Source organism: Gopherus flavomarginatus, chromosome 12 (genome assembly GCF_025201925.1).
Source record: "Gopherus flavomarginatus isolate rGopFla2 chromosome 12, rGopFla2.mat.asm, whole genome shotgun sequence".
In the NCBI taxonomy this organism is placed as follows: domain Eukaryota; kingdom Metazoa; phylum Chordata; order Testudines; family Testudinidae; genus Gopherus; species Gopherus flavomarginatus.
In genome coordinates, this window is record NC_066628.1 from 27,853,370 (window position 1) to 27,870,183 (window position 16,814).

The window sequence follows — 16,814 nt, forward strand, 5'->3', positions numbered from 1 at the left end:
GTGCTCTCTAATCTGGCTGGCTCTGAGCAGTTCAATTCTTCAGAGTGTGTGTATGTTAAATGGCCTGTTTAGGAAGAGGAGAAAATGGCAGTGTCTGATGCAAAACAATAAAACTTAAACACTGTATCGAGATGGATTACACTGCTGCAGCTTAATACTGTGGCTTTATTTATTTATTTACTTACTTATTTGATTAATTCTGAATACGCTGCACTTCCTCAGTTAAGCCAGAATTTTAGCCCAGGTGCAAGCTGGAATCCATTGGTGTTTATGTGATCCAGATTCAGTCTGCAGAAACTCAGATGTTTAGTACCCATGCAGTTCCCCTGGGCGTAAATTTGGTTTTTAAACCAGTCTGCACTGTCACCATTATTATTTACACAGCTTGTCTTACTGTTTGCACATTTTCCCTCTATCTGTCAGACACAAGTCATCCCTTCCCTATCATTTTGCTGGGGGTTCAAGCATGAACAACAGCTCTCATTTCTCAGCGTGGGACCCCCACCTCGCTGAGAGGCTAACAGTTTCCCCTCCACTCTTAGGCTGTTTCTAACAGCTCTGAATGTGAAATCATATTTGTTCTGCTTGACAAAGATATTTTGTTTGAACTCCTACAGACCTGGCTCAGTCACAAAAAAGAACACAGAGGACATTTGAGCAAGGCTGTGTGAACTCTAGAAACGATTGTCCTCATAGCCTTAAGACTGAGCCATTGATTGATGGTGTCTGGGGAAGCCAAAGCCAGCAGTGTATTTCCCTCTGACTCTGTTCTGTGGGTGGTTTGCCTTCTCATTTCCTTACACCCATTGAAATACTTTATGTACCTCCATCCTCAGCTTTGCAACGTTTCATGTGGCTGAACCTTCCTCACAAGCCCCTGGGCATGGGAACCAGCCTTTGCTGTGGGGCTGAATCAAGCTCCAGTGGAGAGAATGCAATGTTCTTTCAGCATTTTTCTTCTCCATTGGAATGCAAGTTTTCCTGCAGTTTTAGCTTCTAAAACAAGAACAATCAAATTCCAATTGCGAAGTGGATCACTACCCACCCTGTTGTACGGGGACTGAATGTTGGAATTAGACCTCACTTGGGATCCAGTCTATGTGGCCTTTGAGTTGCTTTACTGGCAGGACTCTTGAGTAACATGCTGCAGGTCAACTCCATGCTCATTCTGGAAAAACAATGCTAACAGAATGTGAGGCATAAGAGCCCTTTGATATCTGGCAGTGTAAGAGCTGCTAGGATAATTTCCATACCACCTCTCAGAGTTTTGGACCCCTCCGTGTTCTGCTCCAGAGATGCCCTCTTCGGTCTCATGCCACTAGCTATCCCCCTCTCTATGGCTGTGTCTACTCTTGTGGTGTGTCGACCACACAGGCCATGCCTACACTTTTCTCCACCGCGTGAAGCTACTAGCTATATTGAAAGGCTCCAGCAGCAGGACACTACGCTGCTAAAAACAGCAGGGTAGATGTGGAAGACACTCCCTGGGCATGTAGAAAGCCAGTGTAGGGTATATACTCTGGTGTTCAGGTGCATAGGTTTCTCTGTTCTACTTCCCTGAGCCATGCCCCATCAACTACATGGCTGGTTATGCCCAAGCTAGGTGGGCATGCAGTGTCTGTATTCTACACACCGCAGTAAGTGTAGAGCTACCCAATAGGCAGAGCCCACAACTGTCTCCCTCCAGACTGGGGATTTAGGTTTGCAGTTCCCCTGCCATTCCCTGTGGTTATCCCAGCATATCTGATGTAGCTCAGCTCCTGCAGGTTCCATAATAGTGGAGTACCAGTGACCAGCCAGCCTTCACAGAGCGCGGTACATTTATTTAAAGAGTAAATAGATAAAACAATAAAAGGTCTAACCACATGCTGTACTTACCAGAGATCCCCCATCTTCCACATGGCAATCAGGTAGACGACAAGGTCCTTCAGACCCTTGCAGCAGAGCTTGCCCTCTTGGACAAAGGCTCATGCCAGTATGCAGATCATGAACAAGAGCCAGACCAGTCTTATGCCAAAAGCCTTTCTTTGTTCCTTGGACCTGACCCAGTATATGTAAACATACCCAGGGGGTACCAGGTGTTCTTTGGAGTTGTTTACAGTTTACAGCACAGTCCTAGGCTGTGCTGTAATCACCTCCCACTGGTTGTAGCTCCTGGAAGGAAGCTCAGTGACCCTCCCCCATGGAGCTAGAATAGACCTGTCCGTGTTTCTCTGAGATCATCCCTTTTTCTAGGTAACTCTCCCAGGAAATTGTACATCCTCCTGGGGCATTAAAAATCCCTGTTTCTGTCAGCCATGCCCCCGCTGGATCCCCCAGCTCCTACTGGCTGTACTTGGGGAGCTGTAGGGTGGCAGCACCTGCGCAGAGGGAGCTCTGGCTGCAGAGTGTCTGGGAGCTGTGGGGACAGGGCAGCTTGGGAGCAGTGAGTGGCACAGTTTGCACTTGAGGCTGGCAGCATCCAGTCACTTCCATACAGAAACCAGCTATGGGGTTCACCTCTGGGTGGGAGCAGGGTGGCTCCAGCTAGTGCCACATAGTGCTTGCCAAGATCAATGCCCAGGACAACCCCTGGAGCAGGGAAGGGCAAACAGTGCCCTGGGTGGAGGCAGGCAGACCTCCCATTGTTTTTTTACCTCTGAAGTGGCAACCCTAGGAGCAGAGACACATCACCTTCATTATTTAAAAGCATTTTAACTCTTCCCAAGACACTGATACCAGTTTAACTGAAAGTGTGAGTTTAAACCAGTATAGTTAAACTGACACAAGTCCCTGTGCAGACTCTCCTATTTCAGTTTCAGAATGGCTTATGATGGGTTAGCTGAAATTGATTAGGAATCACTAAACTGAAATCAGCCACTGTTCAACCAAAATCAGGATGTCCATATGGGGGCTTGCACTGGTTTAAAAACTGCTTTCAATTAAACTGGTGCAACTTACTTGTGCTGACAAGACCTAAAGTTTCTACAAATCTGTAAATCAAACTTTGTCTCTCACTTTAATTCTTAACAATGGAAAGACTTATTTTTGTACCTGACCCCATACACTTGTGGCACTTATTAAATTCTATGCATCTTCAAATGCAAACACCGTCATGGGAGTTCTCATAGCAGTTCATGGATTCCCTCTTTTGCGCGCTGCAGATTCCCTCTGAGTCATGCATCTGCTGTCAGGTAAAGCTGGAACTGCAATAAAAGTCCTGCAGCCTGGGGGTAAAAGTGACATTTAGCAACTTCTCTGTAACCTTTTCTGCAGCAAGCTGTTTGCACAGACCCTCATGCTGCAGCTCTCAATTGTCAATCTGTAACCTAGCTGCACCTTAAAACTGGCAGGGTAAAGGTAAAGAAAAATAAATGCATCATTAAACCAGCTGTGCAAGACAGTACGGGAGTATTTTGCCTCCCAGCACCTTGCTTGTTGGAACCCTGCACAGGCAGCCTGTATTGATCAGGCCTCAAAGTTTTGTCTGTAGCATTAATCCATTCTCCTTGCCAGTCAGCGCCCCGCCTCCCCTCAGGACAACCCCTCACTGGCTCACATCTTCGTTTATTAAAATAGACCACATTACGAGTGACCTCTGCTTTGTACCAAGTGACCATATCAGATTGTACTCACCTTTAAATGTGGTGCTAAGGGTGATCCTGGACAGTACAGACCAATGAGCCTTATTTGAATATGAGGAAATGTGAATGAATTAGTCAAGCAAATCCTTAGATACATGTATGATGAGGGGGATAAACTAAAATAGCTTCTGTAGGGCTCAGTCATGCCTCTTCAACCTATCAGAGTGCTGTGAAAGAGTTAATTAGAACAAAGGGAGTAGAGAACAGGTGGGTTTTAATAGACTTCCAAAAGAATTTCCTAAAGTTCCATTACAACAGCTGTGAAGATGGCTTGGGTAGCCACATGGGGCAAGAGATTATGGTCCTGTCCTGGACTGCTGGCTCCAGGCACGACTCAGAAAGCAGGTGCTGTGGGGCAGCCAAGGGGAAGGGCACGTCAGCTCTTCGGCGGCAATTTGGCGGCAGGTCCTTCCCTCCGAGAGGGACCGAGGGACCAGCCGCCATATTGCCGCCGAAGGAGAAAGCAGCACGGTGGAACTGCTGCCGATCACTATCACGGCCTTCCCCCGCCCCCTCCGCCACTTGAGGCAGCAAAAACCCTGGAGCCAGCCTTGAAATGACCAATTCTCAGCTTGGAGTGGAGTTAATAGCTGAGTCACCTTGGAAGCAGTGCTAGCTAGGCCTAGAATTGCTTGGTATCTTTCATTCATTAATGACCCACATGTGAGGGGGCAATTAGCATGGAAAAATTAGCTGATGACAAAAATGATTAAGGCTCATCAGGAGTAGGGTGTATTGTGGGGAACTTCAGAGGGGCTAGCAGATAATTGAGCATCCTGAATGAAATACAGCAGAGTGCTTACCTGCAGCTGGCAGATCTTGGGTTTTCCCAACTGTGTTGTGACAGCACTTTTCAATTCCAGAAAGAGACAGGCAGGGAAGGAGCCGACATAAACATGTACCAAAACCTGCCTCACAGAACTCAACCCAAAGCAATTAGCCAAGGCCACCTGTTCCCAGTATAAGCACTGTCCAGGTGTCATAACTTAGTCCCAGATTTGGACCTTAGCGTCCAAAATATGGGGGTTGCATGAAAACCTCCAAGCTTAGTTACCAGCTTGGACCTGGTTACCAGGTTGGACCTGGTAAAGCTGCCACCACCCAAAAAATTAGAGTGTTTTGGGGCACTCTGGTCCCCCCAAAAACCTTCCCTAGGGACCCCAAGACCCAAATCCCTTGAGTCTCACAACAAAGGGAAATAAACCTTTTCCCTTCCCCCCTCCAGGTGTTCCTGGAGAGATACACAGAAGCAAACTCCGTGAATCTAAACAAGAGGGAGTCCACCCTCCTCTATTTCCAGTCCTGGAAAACAGAAGTACTTCCTCTTCACCCAGAGGGAATGCAAAGTCAGGCTAGTAAATCTAACACACACAGATTTCCCCCTGACTTCTTCCTCCCACCAATTCCCTGGTGCTGTCAGACTCAATTCCCTGGAGTTCCCCACTAAAGAAAAACTCCAACAGGTCTTAAAAGAAAGCCTTTATATAAAAGAAAGAAAAATACATAAAAATGGTCTCTCTGTATTAAGGTGACAAATACAGGGTCATTTGCTTAAAAAAATATTGATAACAGCCTTATTCAAAAAGAATACAATTCAAAGCACTCCAGCAACTATAGACATGTAAATACAAAACAACAAACCAACTTTGTACTCACACACTTGGAAACAGAAGATTAGAAAGCAGGAAATAGAAAAAATCCTTCTCATAGCTGAGAGGGACAGGCAGAAGACCAAGAACAAAGGGACTCACACACAAACTTCCCTCCACCCAGAGTTGAAAAAATCCTGTTTCCTGATTGGTCCTCTGGTCAGGTGCTTCAGATACTTATTTCCAGGTGAAAGAGACGTTAACCCTTAGCTATCTGTTTATGACACCAGGTCTAAACTGTCATTGCCTTACCACCCAGAAAAACAAACCTGCCTGGCTCAGAGGGGAATATTTGAATAGCTAACAGCTCAAGTTCTGACTCTGCAGTCTGTGTGAAATCACAGCAGCCAGTTCTCACTGCTTGGCAGTGCAGAGAAATTGCTCTGTAGTTGTGATCAGAGGGGCTTATGCCCTCTTTGGTCACCCAGTTTTGTGGTAGGTGTTAACCTCACACAAGGGCTGCAGAAGAGCTCTGCTCTCCCCACCTTTTCTGAGGTGAGAGAGAGTCACACAATTAAAACAGTTTCATGATTGTTTTGGTCTTTAATTTCCTCACAGGTCCAGGAGTCCAAGGTGACAGAAACAAAGATTAACGAGGCAAGAGAGCACTACCGGCCTGCAGCAGCACGGGCCTCTCTGCTGTACTTCATCATGAATGACCTCAATGCCATTCACCCCATGTACCAGTTCTCTTTGAAGGTACTGCCCCCGTGACTGACAAGAGCTCTCCCAGCTCCCCAGAGTTCTGCTGGACAGTTTAGTTACCTCATTAACATACTAAGGTGGAATGAAATCTGTTTTCTTGGGCCAGGTGGAGGGGAGGGTATTCTAACTCCCACTATAAACGTAACCTAATCCCTTCTATTGCTTGGTTTTCATGGAGGTTGCTGTTATTTATTGCTTTCTAACGGCACTTCATGGTTTTATTTTTATTTCAGTAGCACCTCAAAGTCCCAGTCCTGTACCAGAATCCCATTGTGCTAGGCGCTGTACAAACACACCGCAGAAATATTCATAGATTCAAAGGTCAGAAGGGACCATTATGATCATTTAGTCTGATCTCCTGTAGATCACAGGCCAGAGAACTTTCCCCAAAATAATTCCAAAAGCAGATCCTTTAGAAAAATGTCCAGTCTTGATTTAAAAATTGCCAGTGATGGAGAATCCATCACAATCCTCGGTAAATTGTTGCAACCGTTAATTATTCTAACTATTAAAAAAATTGTACCATATTTCCAATCTGAATTTGTCTAGCTTCAACTTCCAGCCACAGAATTGTGTTATGCCTTTCTCTGCTAGATTGAAGAGCCCATTATTAAATATTTCTTTCCCATATAGATGCTGTAATGAAATCACTTCTATCATCTCTTTGTTAAGCTAAATTGATTGAGTTCCTTGAGTCTGTGTCACTATAAGACATGGTTTCTAACCCTTCAATCATTCTCGTGGCTCTTCTCTGAACCCTCTTCTATTTATCAACATCCTTCTTGAATTGTGGTCACCAGAACTGGAGACAGTATTCCAGCAGTGGTTGTATCAGTGCCAAATACAGAGACAAAATAACCTGTCTGCTCCTACTCAATATTCCCCTGTTTACATATTCCAGGATTGCATTAGCTTTTTTGGCCACTGGGAGCTCATGTTCAGCTGATTATTTACCACAACCCCCAGATCACCTTCATAGTCACTACTTCCTAATCCCATCCTGTAAGTGTGGCCTACATCCTTTGTTCCCAGGTGTATACGTTTACATTCAGCCATGTTAAAATGCATATTGCTTGCTTGCACCCAGTTTACCAAGCGATACAGATCACTCTGAAACTGTGACCTGTCCCCTTCATTATTTACCATTTTCCCAATTTTTGTGTCATCTGCAAGATGGTCTTTCCTACACATAGTGCACAGTCTACATGGCTAAGAGAAACAAGCTACCCGCTTCCAATGCTGTGAGTGATGGCTGTGCAGTGCAGTAGTGTGTGTTAGGTAGCAATAGTTTGATTAAAGATTGAAGGGTGGCATCCCTAGGGGTCAGCATTAAGTTTGCAGGGCATGATCTATCTTGCTTAAACAACGCATCAGGCTGCTTGAGGGCATTTCCTATGCATTGCCAACAGTTACTACTGGGCACAAGATGGTTTGATTTTATCAGTAATAGGAATGTATTATTGAGAATTGTTCTCAAGAAGATTGAAGTCATCAGCTGTCACAGCCGGCTGGCATTTTTGATCATATAGCCCACCTCAGAGATGAAGTCTCCACACATTGAGCCCTGAAGATTGGACTTGAGGTCTTGATTGGACTTGGAGGGGACACTGCCTGGCCATGGACTGGCAGTGGCCACGCAGTCATCCATGATTAACCTGTCTACACCAAATCAGTAATAACCCTGAGGAGCTTTTAGACACCCGGATTAAAGCTATGCAATGTGGCCATGTGCATTTGGTGATGCAGACCCTCGCTGTCTAAACGTATGGTTGTTGCGTGATCTGTGGTGTATGGTAGTTGTGGTAATGGTAAGGTTTGTGCCTATGGGGTGGAGTATGCACTGAAGCCTCGCTTGCCCTTCTCATATCCTTGGTTTTGCGAGGTATTTTATGTGTGTATGAACATTATGTTTCACAACAATATTTTTCTATTAACTGCTTCCTTTTAATGTTAAAGTAGTATACTTGGGAAGTGGTAATCCCTCACCCTGTAGTCTTCCTTGTAACTCTAAATATAGTAGAAACTAGCCATCTGGAGGAACTCAGAAATGCACTGACTCCATTTACCATAAGGAAATGGAAGAACTACATTTAGTTATAGAACTCTGTGTATCAGAGCAGTGGTTCCCAGAGCCATGCCACAAAAGGACAGCTCATAGACTCATAGATTTTAGGCCAGAAAAGACCATCAAGATCATCAGAGGTCCCCAAACTGTGGGGGCACGTTCTCCTAAGGGGGCACAAAGGAATGTTTGGTAGGGGGAGGGGGGAGCTGCAGGCCTGGGCCAGTCCCCACAGGGGGTGGGGAAGGAGCACCACCCAGCCCTACCCAGCACCTAGCTTTGCTCCAGCCCTGCCCTCAGCTGCAGCCCCAGCTCCTGGTCCATGCCTGGCCCCATTCCCAACCTCAGTGTGGCTCCCTACTGAGCCAGGGGCCCAGCTCCTGACCCCGCCTCCAGCCTTGGCCCCTGGATGCAACTCCATCCTTGGTCCCAAAACCACTCCAGTTGTGGCCCCAGCCTCAGCCCCCTTACCCCTGTCCACGTTCCCTTCCCCCCCCCCGGAGCTGCAGACCCATGTCCAGCCCTGGCATCGGGGTGGTAGGGGACAGAGGGCACAGACAGGGGTAAGGAAGGGTGCATAGGACCTCACCCACCAACTCCTGTTATAGACCCCTAACCTCTGGCTGAGTTACTGAAGTCCTCAAATCTTGATTTAAAGACTTCAGGGTATAGCGAATCCTCCATTTACACTAGTGGCCCATTCCTCATGCTTCAGAGGAAGGTGACAACCCCCAAGGTAGCTCTACTAATCTAAGTTGGGGAAATTCTTTCCTGACCCCAAATATGGCGATCTGTTAGACCCTGTGCATGTGGGCAAGACCCATGAGCCAGGACACATGGGAAAGAATTCTCTGTAGTACTCAGAGGCCTCTCCTCTAGTGTCCCAGCTCTGGCCCTTGGAGATACTTGCTGTTAGCAGTCGCAGATTGGCTACATGCCATTGTACACAATCTCATCATACTATCTCCTCCATAAATTTACCATGCTCAATCTTGAAGCCAGTTAGGTTCCCTCCCGCTCTCCGACCCTTGGATGGCTGTTCCAGAACTTCACTTCTCTGATGGCAATAACCAGACATCACAGTCACAAAAGGGACAGCATACAGACAGAAAAAGAGAACCTCCCAAGTCTCCACAGCCTAAACCCCCTAGTCTGAGAACCAAAAGGTCAGCTCCAGATCACAGCCCTCCAGGCCAGCTGCTAATTTGTTGAACTCATCTGTTTTTTCTATCCTTAAGCTCCCTTCTTTTGCCAGCCTGAGTGGACACAGAATCCAGTCTTTGCTCTACACTGGGATTTAGAGTAGGAGACTTAGTTTCTTGGTATAGGTTAAAATGTGTGGCTAGCTGTAAATTCATAGTTAATTGTTTCTTGGTTTCAAGTCTGGACATTGTTTCACCGGCAGGTTTCCCTACTTTTACTGATGGGGAAGAAGGTTACCTTTCAGGATGTCTGCTTGGTCAGTAAGCTCCTTGAGGCGGGGATTATTGTTGTGTTGTATGTTTGTGCAGCACCTAGCACAATGGGGCCCTAGGTCATGACTAGGGCTCCTACCTGCTACTGCAATACAAATCATAATAATAATTAATCATTTTGCCTTGACAATATAACCCTCCAGTGTCTTCTTCATGGCCAATCACATGGTACCGAGAGGCTCTTCTGGGTCTTTTCCTGCAAAGGAGTCCATCAGAGAAGGACACACGTTTGGGCCATGGCAGCTTCGAAGCTATTACTGCATAGGTCTCTCAGATGATAAGCGGTTCCAATGTAAATATAACAATGCTACATGCTCACAAAGGACAGGAGATGTTGTTTGGAGTCCAGCTGTATGAGGGTGAAGGGGAGTCTGCCTCCTAGTCTAGGACTTCTTCCAGATAGTTTGTAAACCCTGCTAAGTGAGCTTGAAACACCCCTTAGAGCCCTGAAGAGGTTTTCTCCAGCAATATATGGGGCTGATTCACATGCTGAGATTATTTTGTCAGGGAAATGTGCAGAGTAGCTTCCTTACAAGTATACACTTTAGTAGATCCATTCCACACATAACAGGTACAGGAATATCTGAGGTTTCACCCTTCATCCACATCATCTGTACCTTGGGAGTTTTTTCAGTAACATGAACAGTGTATAAATACCTAGAAAATGATTCCTAAAATGTTTTTAACTAATACTTTATAATCTCTCATTATAATTTATCTTGTAGAGATGTGCAGCGATGTTTGCAAAATACTTCACAAATGATGTTATAACTTTAGCTACAAAGCCCATTATAAAATTGGCGTACATAAGATTACATGAGTCTCTGCACATGTTCTAACAAAGAAATTTATGCAGGAAAATATATATTCTACAAATTAGCAATAAAATATGAGCAATATTACTCTAATTTAGAACTGTATTGTTTTTCTCTTTTGCTTGGGCCTATAAAACCCTAAAAATAACTGTCTGCGCAGCCATATCTGGCTTGTTAGTGTTATTAATTTGTACTGGCCTGGTTATTTCAGATTAGCTAGTTTCAACTTTATGGAGTCTTCCTGTTTTTAACTAAGCTTGTGGTTGGGGTTTTCTTCAGTAGAATTTGGTAATTTGCTAATGTGTTTTCTCCAACATGCTCTGAAGGCTTTTGAATCTTTTCTCATTTACATCAGAAATGTTTCATATTTTACTTAATAGCTTCCTCTTCAGTAGATGTCCTGAGGGGACCTTATTGGGGTAATCTAATTCCCAGATCATTGGGTATCATCTACCCTTCCTCTCTTGTCATTTCTGCTGAATCCAGGAAGTAAAAAGTCATATTTTTTTTTGGTTTTGAGGGAGGAGGGTTTGCACTTAAGGGAATTTGTTACCTTTATATTGCTATGAGACATGTGATGTGGGAGGTATGTTCTCCTTGGGGACTCCAGTGCCTTTCCGCTCAATGTTTGCAAAACAGAGCTGTGTAATCCCTATGACAGATCATGTGAAATATTTCCATTAGACACTCTAATTCAGTGAGTCTGCCTATGTACTACCTTCTTGAACCCAAATGAGCATAATTTCATGGAGAGTGCCATTGTTTTAAGGCTGAATACTTCTCAAAGAGCAGCAAGTAAATGTTTTTGCCTTGGAAAAGAGAGAGAGAGTGAAAAAAGCTGGTCCAAGTCCTAGTGTCCAATCCGATTACACAGCTGTTTAGAGCTGGCAGTTCATACCACTTGGTTGTTTGTTTTCTTTATGAGATAGAAAAACTGAGTCCGTTTCAGCTGTGGGAATGTTACATACAACATTCAGGGCATTAAAAGAGTAATTGTAAAGCATCATAGATCTTCCTCCTGTCCCCCCATCCAGGCGTTCAGTGTCGTGTTTCAGAAGGCTGTGGAGAGGGCCTCTCCAGATGAGAGCCTCAAAGAGCACGTTCTAAACCTGATCGACAGCATCACCTTCTCCGTGTTCCAGTACACCACCCGGGGGCTGTTTGAGTGTGACAAACTGACCTACACTGCCCAAGTGACCTTCCAGGTAAAGAACAGGAGCGGCATCATTTAGCTGGAATAATATGTGTGATAAGTCAAGTTCTTGGCATTGCACACTGTCCACCAGGAGAAAACCCAATCCCCATTCCTGCCCTTCAGCATATATGCAGCTAAGGTATGTGATCTGGGAAAGTTCTTTCCCCTTCTGCTTCTCTCACTGCTAACAACCACAGATGCTTTGTATCAGGGGGTAGTGGTGTTAGTCTGGATCTGTAAAAGCAGCAAAGAGTCCTGTGGCACTTGGTATCTTGCTTGCATATATATACCTGCCCCTGGAAATTTCCACTACATGTATCCGACGAAGTGGGTATTCACCCACAAAAGCTTATGCTCCAATACATCTGTTAGTCTATAAGGTGTCACAGGACTCTTTGCTGCTTTTACAGATGCTTTGGTTCACATTGAGTTTGCAAATTACTGTTTGAGCAGTGATGCCGGTTGTGGAACTCAAGGAAGTGATGGGGAGGGTGGGCTTTGGGGACAGGCTGCTTGTATGTGGAGAAAGAGTAGTTGGTTTGCTGCTGCTGTTTTCATCTTAAATGTATTTTTAATGATTTGTTGGTATGTCAACAGCCCAGAGTTCAAGTCTTTTTTATGCGTACATATTGAAATGAAAATAAGTAAATAAATAGTGACTGCCATTATGCTGTAAAATTGCTATAGAGCAGAGGTCAGCAGCCTTTCAGAAGTAGTGTGCTGAGTCTTCATTTATTCACTTTAATTTAAGGTTTTGCGTGTGGTAATACATTTTAATGTTTTTTAGAAGCTCTCTCTGTAAGTCTATATATTATATAACTAAACTAGTGTTGTATTGTAAAATAAACAAGGCTTTCAAAATGTTTAAGAGGCTTCATTTAAAATGAAATTAAAATGTTGATCTTACACCGCCGGCCCGCTCAGCCTGCTGCTGGTCAGGGGTTCTGTTCACCTAGGCCAGCAGCGGGCTGAGTGGGGCCAGCAGCCGGGACCCTGGCTGGCAATGGTCCGGCAGCCAGAACCGCACACTAACAGCGGGCTGTGTGGGGCTGGCGGCCAGGACCCCAGACCGGCAGTGGGCTGAGCGGGGCTGGTGGCTGGGACCCCAGACTAGCAGCAGGCTCTGCGGGGCTGGCGGCCGGGACCCCAGACCAGCAGTGGGCTGAATCACTCAGCTCGCTGCCACTCAGGGGTTCCATCCGCCGGCTCCTGCCAGCCGGGATTCCGGCTGCTGGACCTGCTCAGCCCGCTGCCAGTCTGGGGTCCTGGCTCTGCCCACATACAGTTAGTACCTACCTTGTCCCTGGTTCTGGCCCATTCTCTTCCTCTCTCTGCACTGAGCACAGGGCTGGGGGTGAAGGGTCTGGCCAGGAGCTAGAATGAGGGAGGGGGCTCAGGGTTGGGGCAGGAGGTTTGGGTGTGGGGCACTTACCTGGGCAGCTCCTATTTGGTGCGAGGGGTGCAGGTGGGAATGTAGGGAAGTGTGTGCAGGAGCTCCCATTTGGTGCTGGGGGGGATGTGGAGGGTGCAAGAGTCAGGATGTGGGGGGTGCATGGGGTGTGAGGAGGGGTATGCGGGGGGGTGCAAGAGTCAGGGCTGGGGGCATGTGAGGGTGGTGCAGGTGTCAGGGCAGGGGGCGCTGGGTGTGTGTGGGGGGTACAGGGCTCAGGGCAGAGGCCTGCGGTGTGTGCAGGGCTCAGGGCAGGAACCTTGGGGGGTGCTGGGCTGCAGGGCATGGGCCTGGGCCATGTACTGGTCTGCAGGGCTCAGGGCAGAGGGCTGGATGTGTATGTGTGCGGGGGGTCAGGGCAGATGGCTGGGATGTGGGGTGGGTGTCAGGGCTCAGGACAGAGGGCTGTGGGGGGGGGTCAGGGCAGAGGGCTGGGTGTATGTGAGGGGGGTCAGGGCTCAGGGCAGAGGGCTGGGTGTGTGTGTGTGCAGGGGGTCAGGGCAGACGGCTGGGATGTTGGGGGGGGTCAGGGCTCAGGGCAGAGGGCTGTGTGTGGGGCGGGTCAGGGCAGAGGGCTGGGTGTATGTGAAGAGGGTCAGGGATCAGGGCAGAGGGCTGGGTGTGGGGGGGGGGGTCAGGGAAGAAGGCTGAGGTGTGTGTGAGGGGGGCTCAGGGCAGGGGGCTGGAGGGGATATGCCCCTATTCCACCCACCCACCCTTCCCCAAGGCCCTGCCCCTGCTTCTTCTCTGCCTCCACCAGGAGCAGCAAGCACACTGACTCTGCTCCTTCCCAACTCCCTCCCTCGCAACGTCCATCAGCTGATCGGCCGTCAGGGAGGGAGGGATGGAGAGGCAGAGGAGGGGCATGAACCCACCACACTACGAGAAGAGGCAGGGGAGCCGGCAGGACCAAGCTTCTGCCCATAGGCGTGCGCAGCACATTTCATTAGGGTGTGGACCCAGGGAGCCCTGCCCTAGCCTTGCTCCCACCCTGCCCCCATCCACTCCCTCCTACTTCCTGCCCCCGACTGCCCCCCTCAGAACCCCCAACCCCCCACTCCTTGTCCCTTGACTACTCCCTCCTGGGACCCCTGCCCCTAACTGCCCTCCAGGACCCCACCCCCTATCTAAGCCTCCCTGCTCCTTTTCCCCTGACTGCCCCTTTAGGACCCTACCCCCTACCTGTCCCCTGGCTGCCCCCACCCCTTATCCAACCCCCCCCCCCAGCCCGGCCCCCTTACCATTAGGCTCCTAGCAGCATGTTCTGCTCTGTGCAGAGCCAGATACACTGCCCCATGGGAGTGGGCATCCCCGTCCCTCAGAATGCTGCACATGCGGTGGCATGGCTCCAGAGGAGGGGGGAGTGTGTCTGCCTCCCCCCAAAGCCAAACACTGCCCCATGGGAGCATGCAGCCCCGGCCCCCAGAGCTCCAGGCAAGGGGGGAGCGTGTCTGCCACCCCGTAGAGCCAAACACTGCTCCAAGGGAGGGGAGGCCGGGGAGGGACCGGCAGCTTGCTGCGCTCGGCCCGGCGCTCCAGCCTGGGAGAGTGGGGCCATTTTCCCACCCCTGCATTAGGGTGTGCCTGGGCACATCCCGTGCACACATGTATGCTTCTGCCCCCTGCCTCCGCAAGGGCGGGGTGAGAGGAGAGTGGAGAAGAGCGGGCTGGGCAGGATTTTTAATGGCACGCTGCTGCCTGCCGGGACTCCATAGGTTGCTGACCCCTGCTATAAAGTATGTGCAGTGAGTGGGAGTTTAATAGATGTTACTGTATAACATGCAATGTACAGTATGGAACACAGATCTGACTTGACTGTAGGTTATCCCTCCACACAAATAGTTAATTTATAGTTAATTCACTCCAGTGAGTAATATAATCCTTGTCCATATTATATAACAAAAACATTACACTTTAAAAAGCCTAGGCACTAAAAAGTATAGACATTACCAGGAAAGGTGATATATATAAATATTCCATTACTCTTTAAGTTGGTACACTTTGTTAGTAAAATTACTGGCATTTAAAATGTCACCTTATACATTACACAAAGAGCCTAAACTCTGATCCACAACACACACGTACTCTTTCAGGAAATACATGCCTAGCTTTGTTAGGTAAAGTGTACAAGTAGCACATGTTGAGTTTCTTAGTTGGTATTATCTGTTGAAAATATTCAATGGGTTTACTTCAGGCAATGAAATCTCTGCACTTAACAGGAGGTGGAATGAGGTTGGTGGTAAGACACATGTTATTTTTATCCATGTAAAAATAAGGTAATTCCCACTTCAGCTGGAAAACTCACCCATCTCTTTAATTGTGGAGATGCTAAACGTGACTCCATGATACTGCCAAAGCTATTGCATCATAGGTTGATAGTGAGGTAGAGTCAGCGATGCTGCAATAAATAAATGAGAAAAAGTCACCTATCATCCCCTGACAACATGTGGACAATAATAATGGGTGCATGTTGCAGAGCATCTCCAGCCCAGAGCTGCTGCAGACCCCCCTCTCAGGAAATGTGAGCTATTTGCTCAGATTCCACAGGCTCTCATCACACTCTGAATGTCTCTCTCCTATCACTGAGTGATCCCACATGGACAAAATGGTTAGAGCTGGCCAAAACTGGCACATTGCAGTGACATCATCTGTGTGAAAAATCGTGCAAAATTTTTGGCCAATTCCTTTCATGTGATTTTGTGTTCACCACCTTCCCCACCACACACTCACACCAATCCAGGTTTAAATTTTCATGGTATTTTGGGGAACTGAAAATTCTTTGCAATGGAACATGTGAAAACCCAACACCTCACTTTGAGACGATCTGGGTTGGATGCCAGTTTACTGACTGTACATTGTTAAAGTTCTGGATTTAGTTTATGATTCCTGTGTACCAAATGTATTAGCCCTTGGAAAAAAGAAGGGCAAATGCTTTAATTTCTTTAGTGCAATAAGGACGCTTGCACGTAGTTGCTTTGTTTATGTAACAGATGTTTACTGTACCTCATTGTCCCTAAGGTCATTCATTTTATGGCTAGAAGTAACCATTGTGTTTATGTGTATAACTCTTTAACCTCCTGCATAGCACAGGCCATAGAAGCTTACCTTGCAATTTTTGCATCATGCCCACACCTTCTATTTGATCTATAGAGTATCTTTGAGAAGGATCCCAGTCTTGACTTGGACTGCAAGTGATGGAGAACCAACCACATCCGTAAGGCTTCCTCTGTGCCACAAAGGATTCCCAGCTGCTCTCTGTGGCCCCTTTGGACCTGGTCCACAGCCCCTCCCAGGTCCTGTTTTAGGACCTTAGCAATGTTGGGTCAGTGGACTAGGTGAGTCAGTGGACTCCATGTGTTTGTTCCAGCTCCTCAGTTTTCTACTCCACACCTCTGTGATGTATATTTTGCCAGCCCCATTTGGCTGGTGGCAGTTTATACATTTTAGTCACACATTCTGGCATGTGATGACTCTTACAATGAATGTTCTAATTTGTTCTGCTGCACTCTGGGAATCCGAACAGCAGTGCTAAGGTACATCATTTGTTGGACATTGCAGATTCTTCTGATGAATAATGAAATTAACATGGTGGAGCTGGACTTCCTGCTTCGATATCCAGCACAGCCAGGAGTCACGAGTCCAGTGGAGTTCCTGTCTAATCACTCATGGGGTGGCATCAAGGTAACTGTTTAACTTAAAATAAATGTCATCAATATCTCTTATTGATATCTCTGAATCAAAGTCCAGTGAAGTCAATGGGAATCTTTGTGTTAATTCAGTAGTCTTTGGATCAATTCCTCTAGCAGTCAATAGATGGAACTCCAGCCACAGTCTAGAGCT

At 47.2% G+C, this 16,814-nt stretch overlaps 2 protein-coding genes across 7 annotated transcripts in view; one reads left to right on the forward strand and one right to left on the reverse strand.

Moving 5' to 3' along the window:
* The window catches only part of DNAH9 (dynein axonemal heavy chain 9), a 392,319-nt gene that overhangs the window by 273,721 nt on the left and 101,784 nt on the right, over positions 1–16,814 (forward strand). For all 6 annotated transcript variants that reach the window (XM_050919194.1, XM_050919196.1, XM_050919197.1 and 3 more), the window contains 3 exons: positions 5,831–5,971; positions 11,364–11,534; positions 16,533–16,655. In XM_050919194.1, the coding sequence (XP_050775151.1) occupies positions 5,831–5,971; positions 11,364–11,534; positions 16,533–16,655 (435 nt within the window). The remainder of the gene's footprint in view (positions 1–5,830; positions 5,972–11,363; positions 11,535–16,532; positions 16,656–16,814) is intronic.
* Positions 1–16,814, reverse strand: part of SHISA6 (shisa family member 6) — a 616,361-nt gene that overhangs the window by 7,702 nt on the left and 591,845 nt on the right. The window lies entirely within an intron of this gene.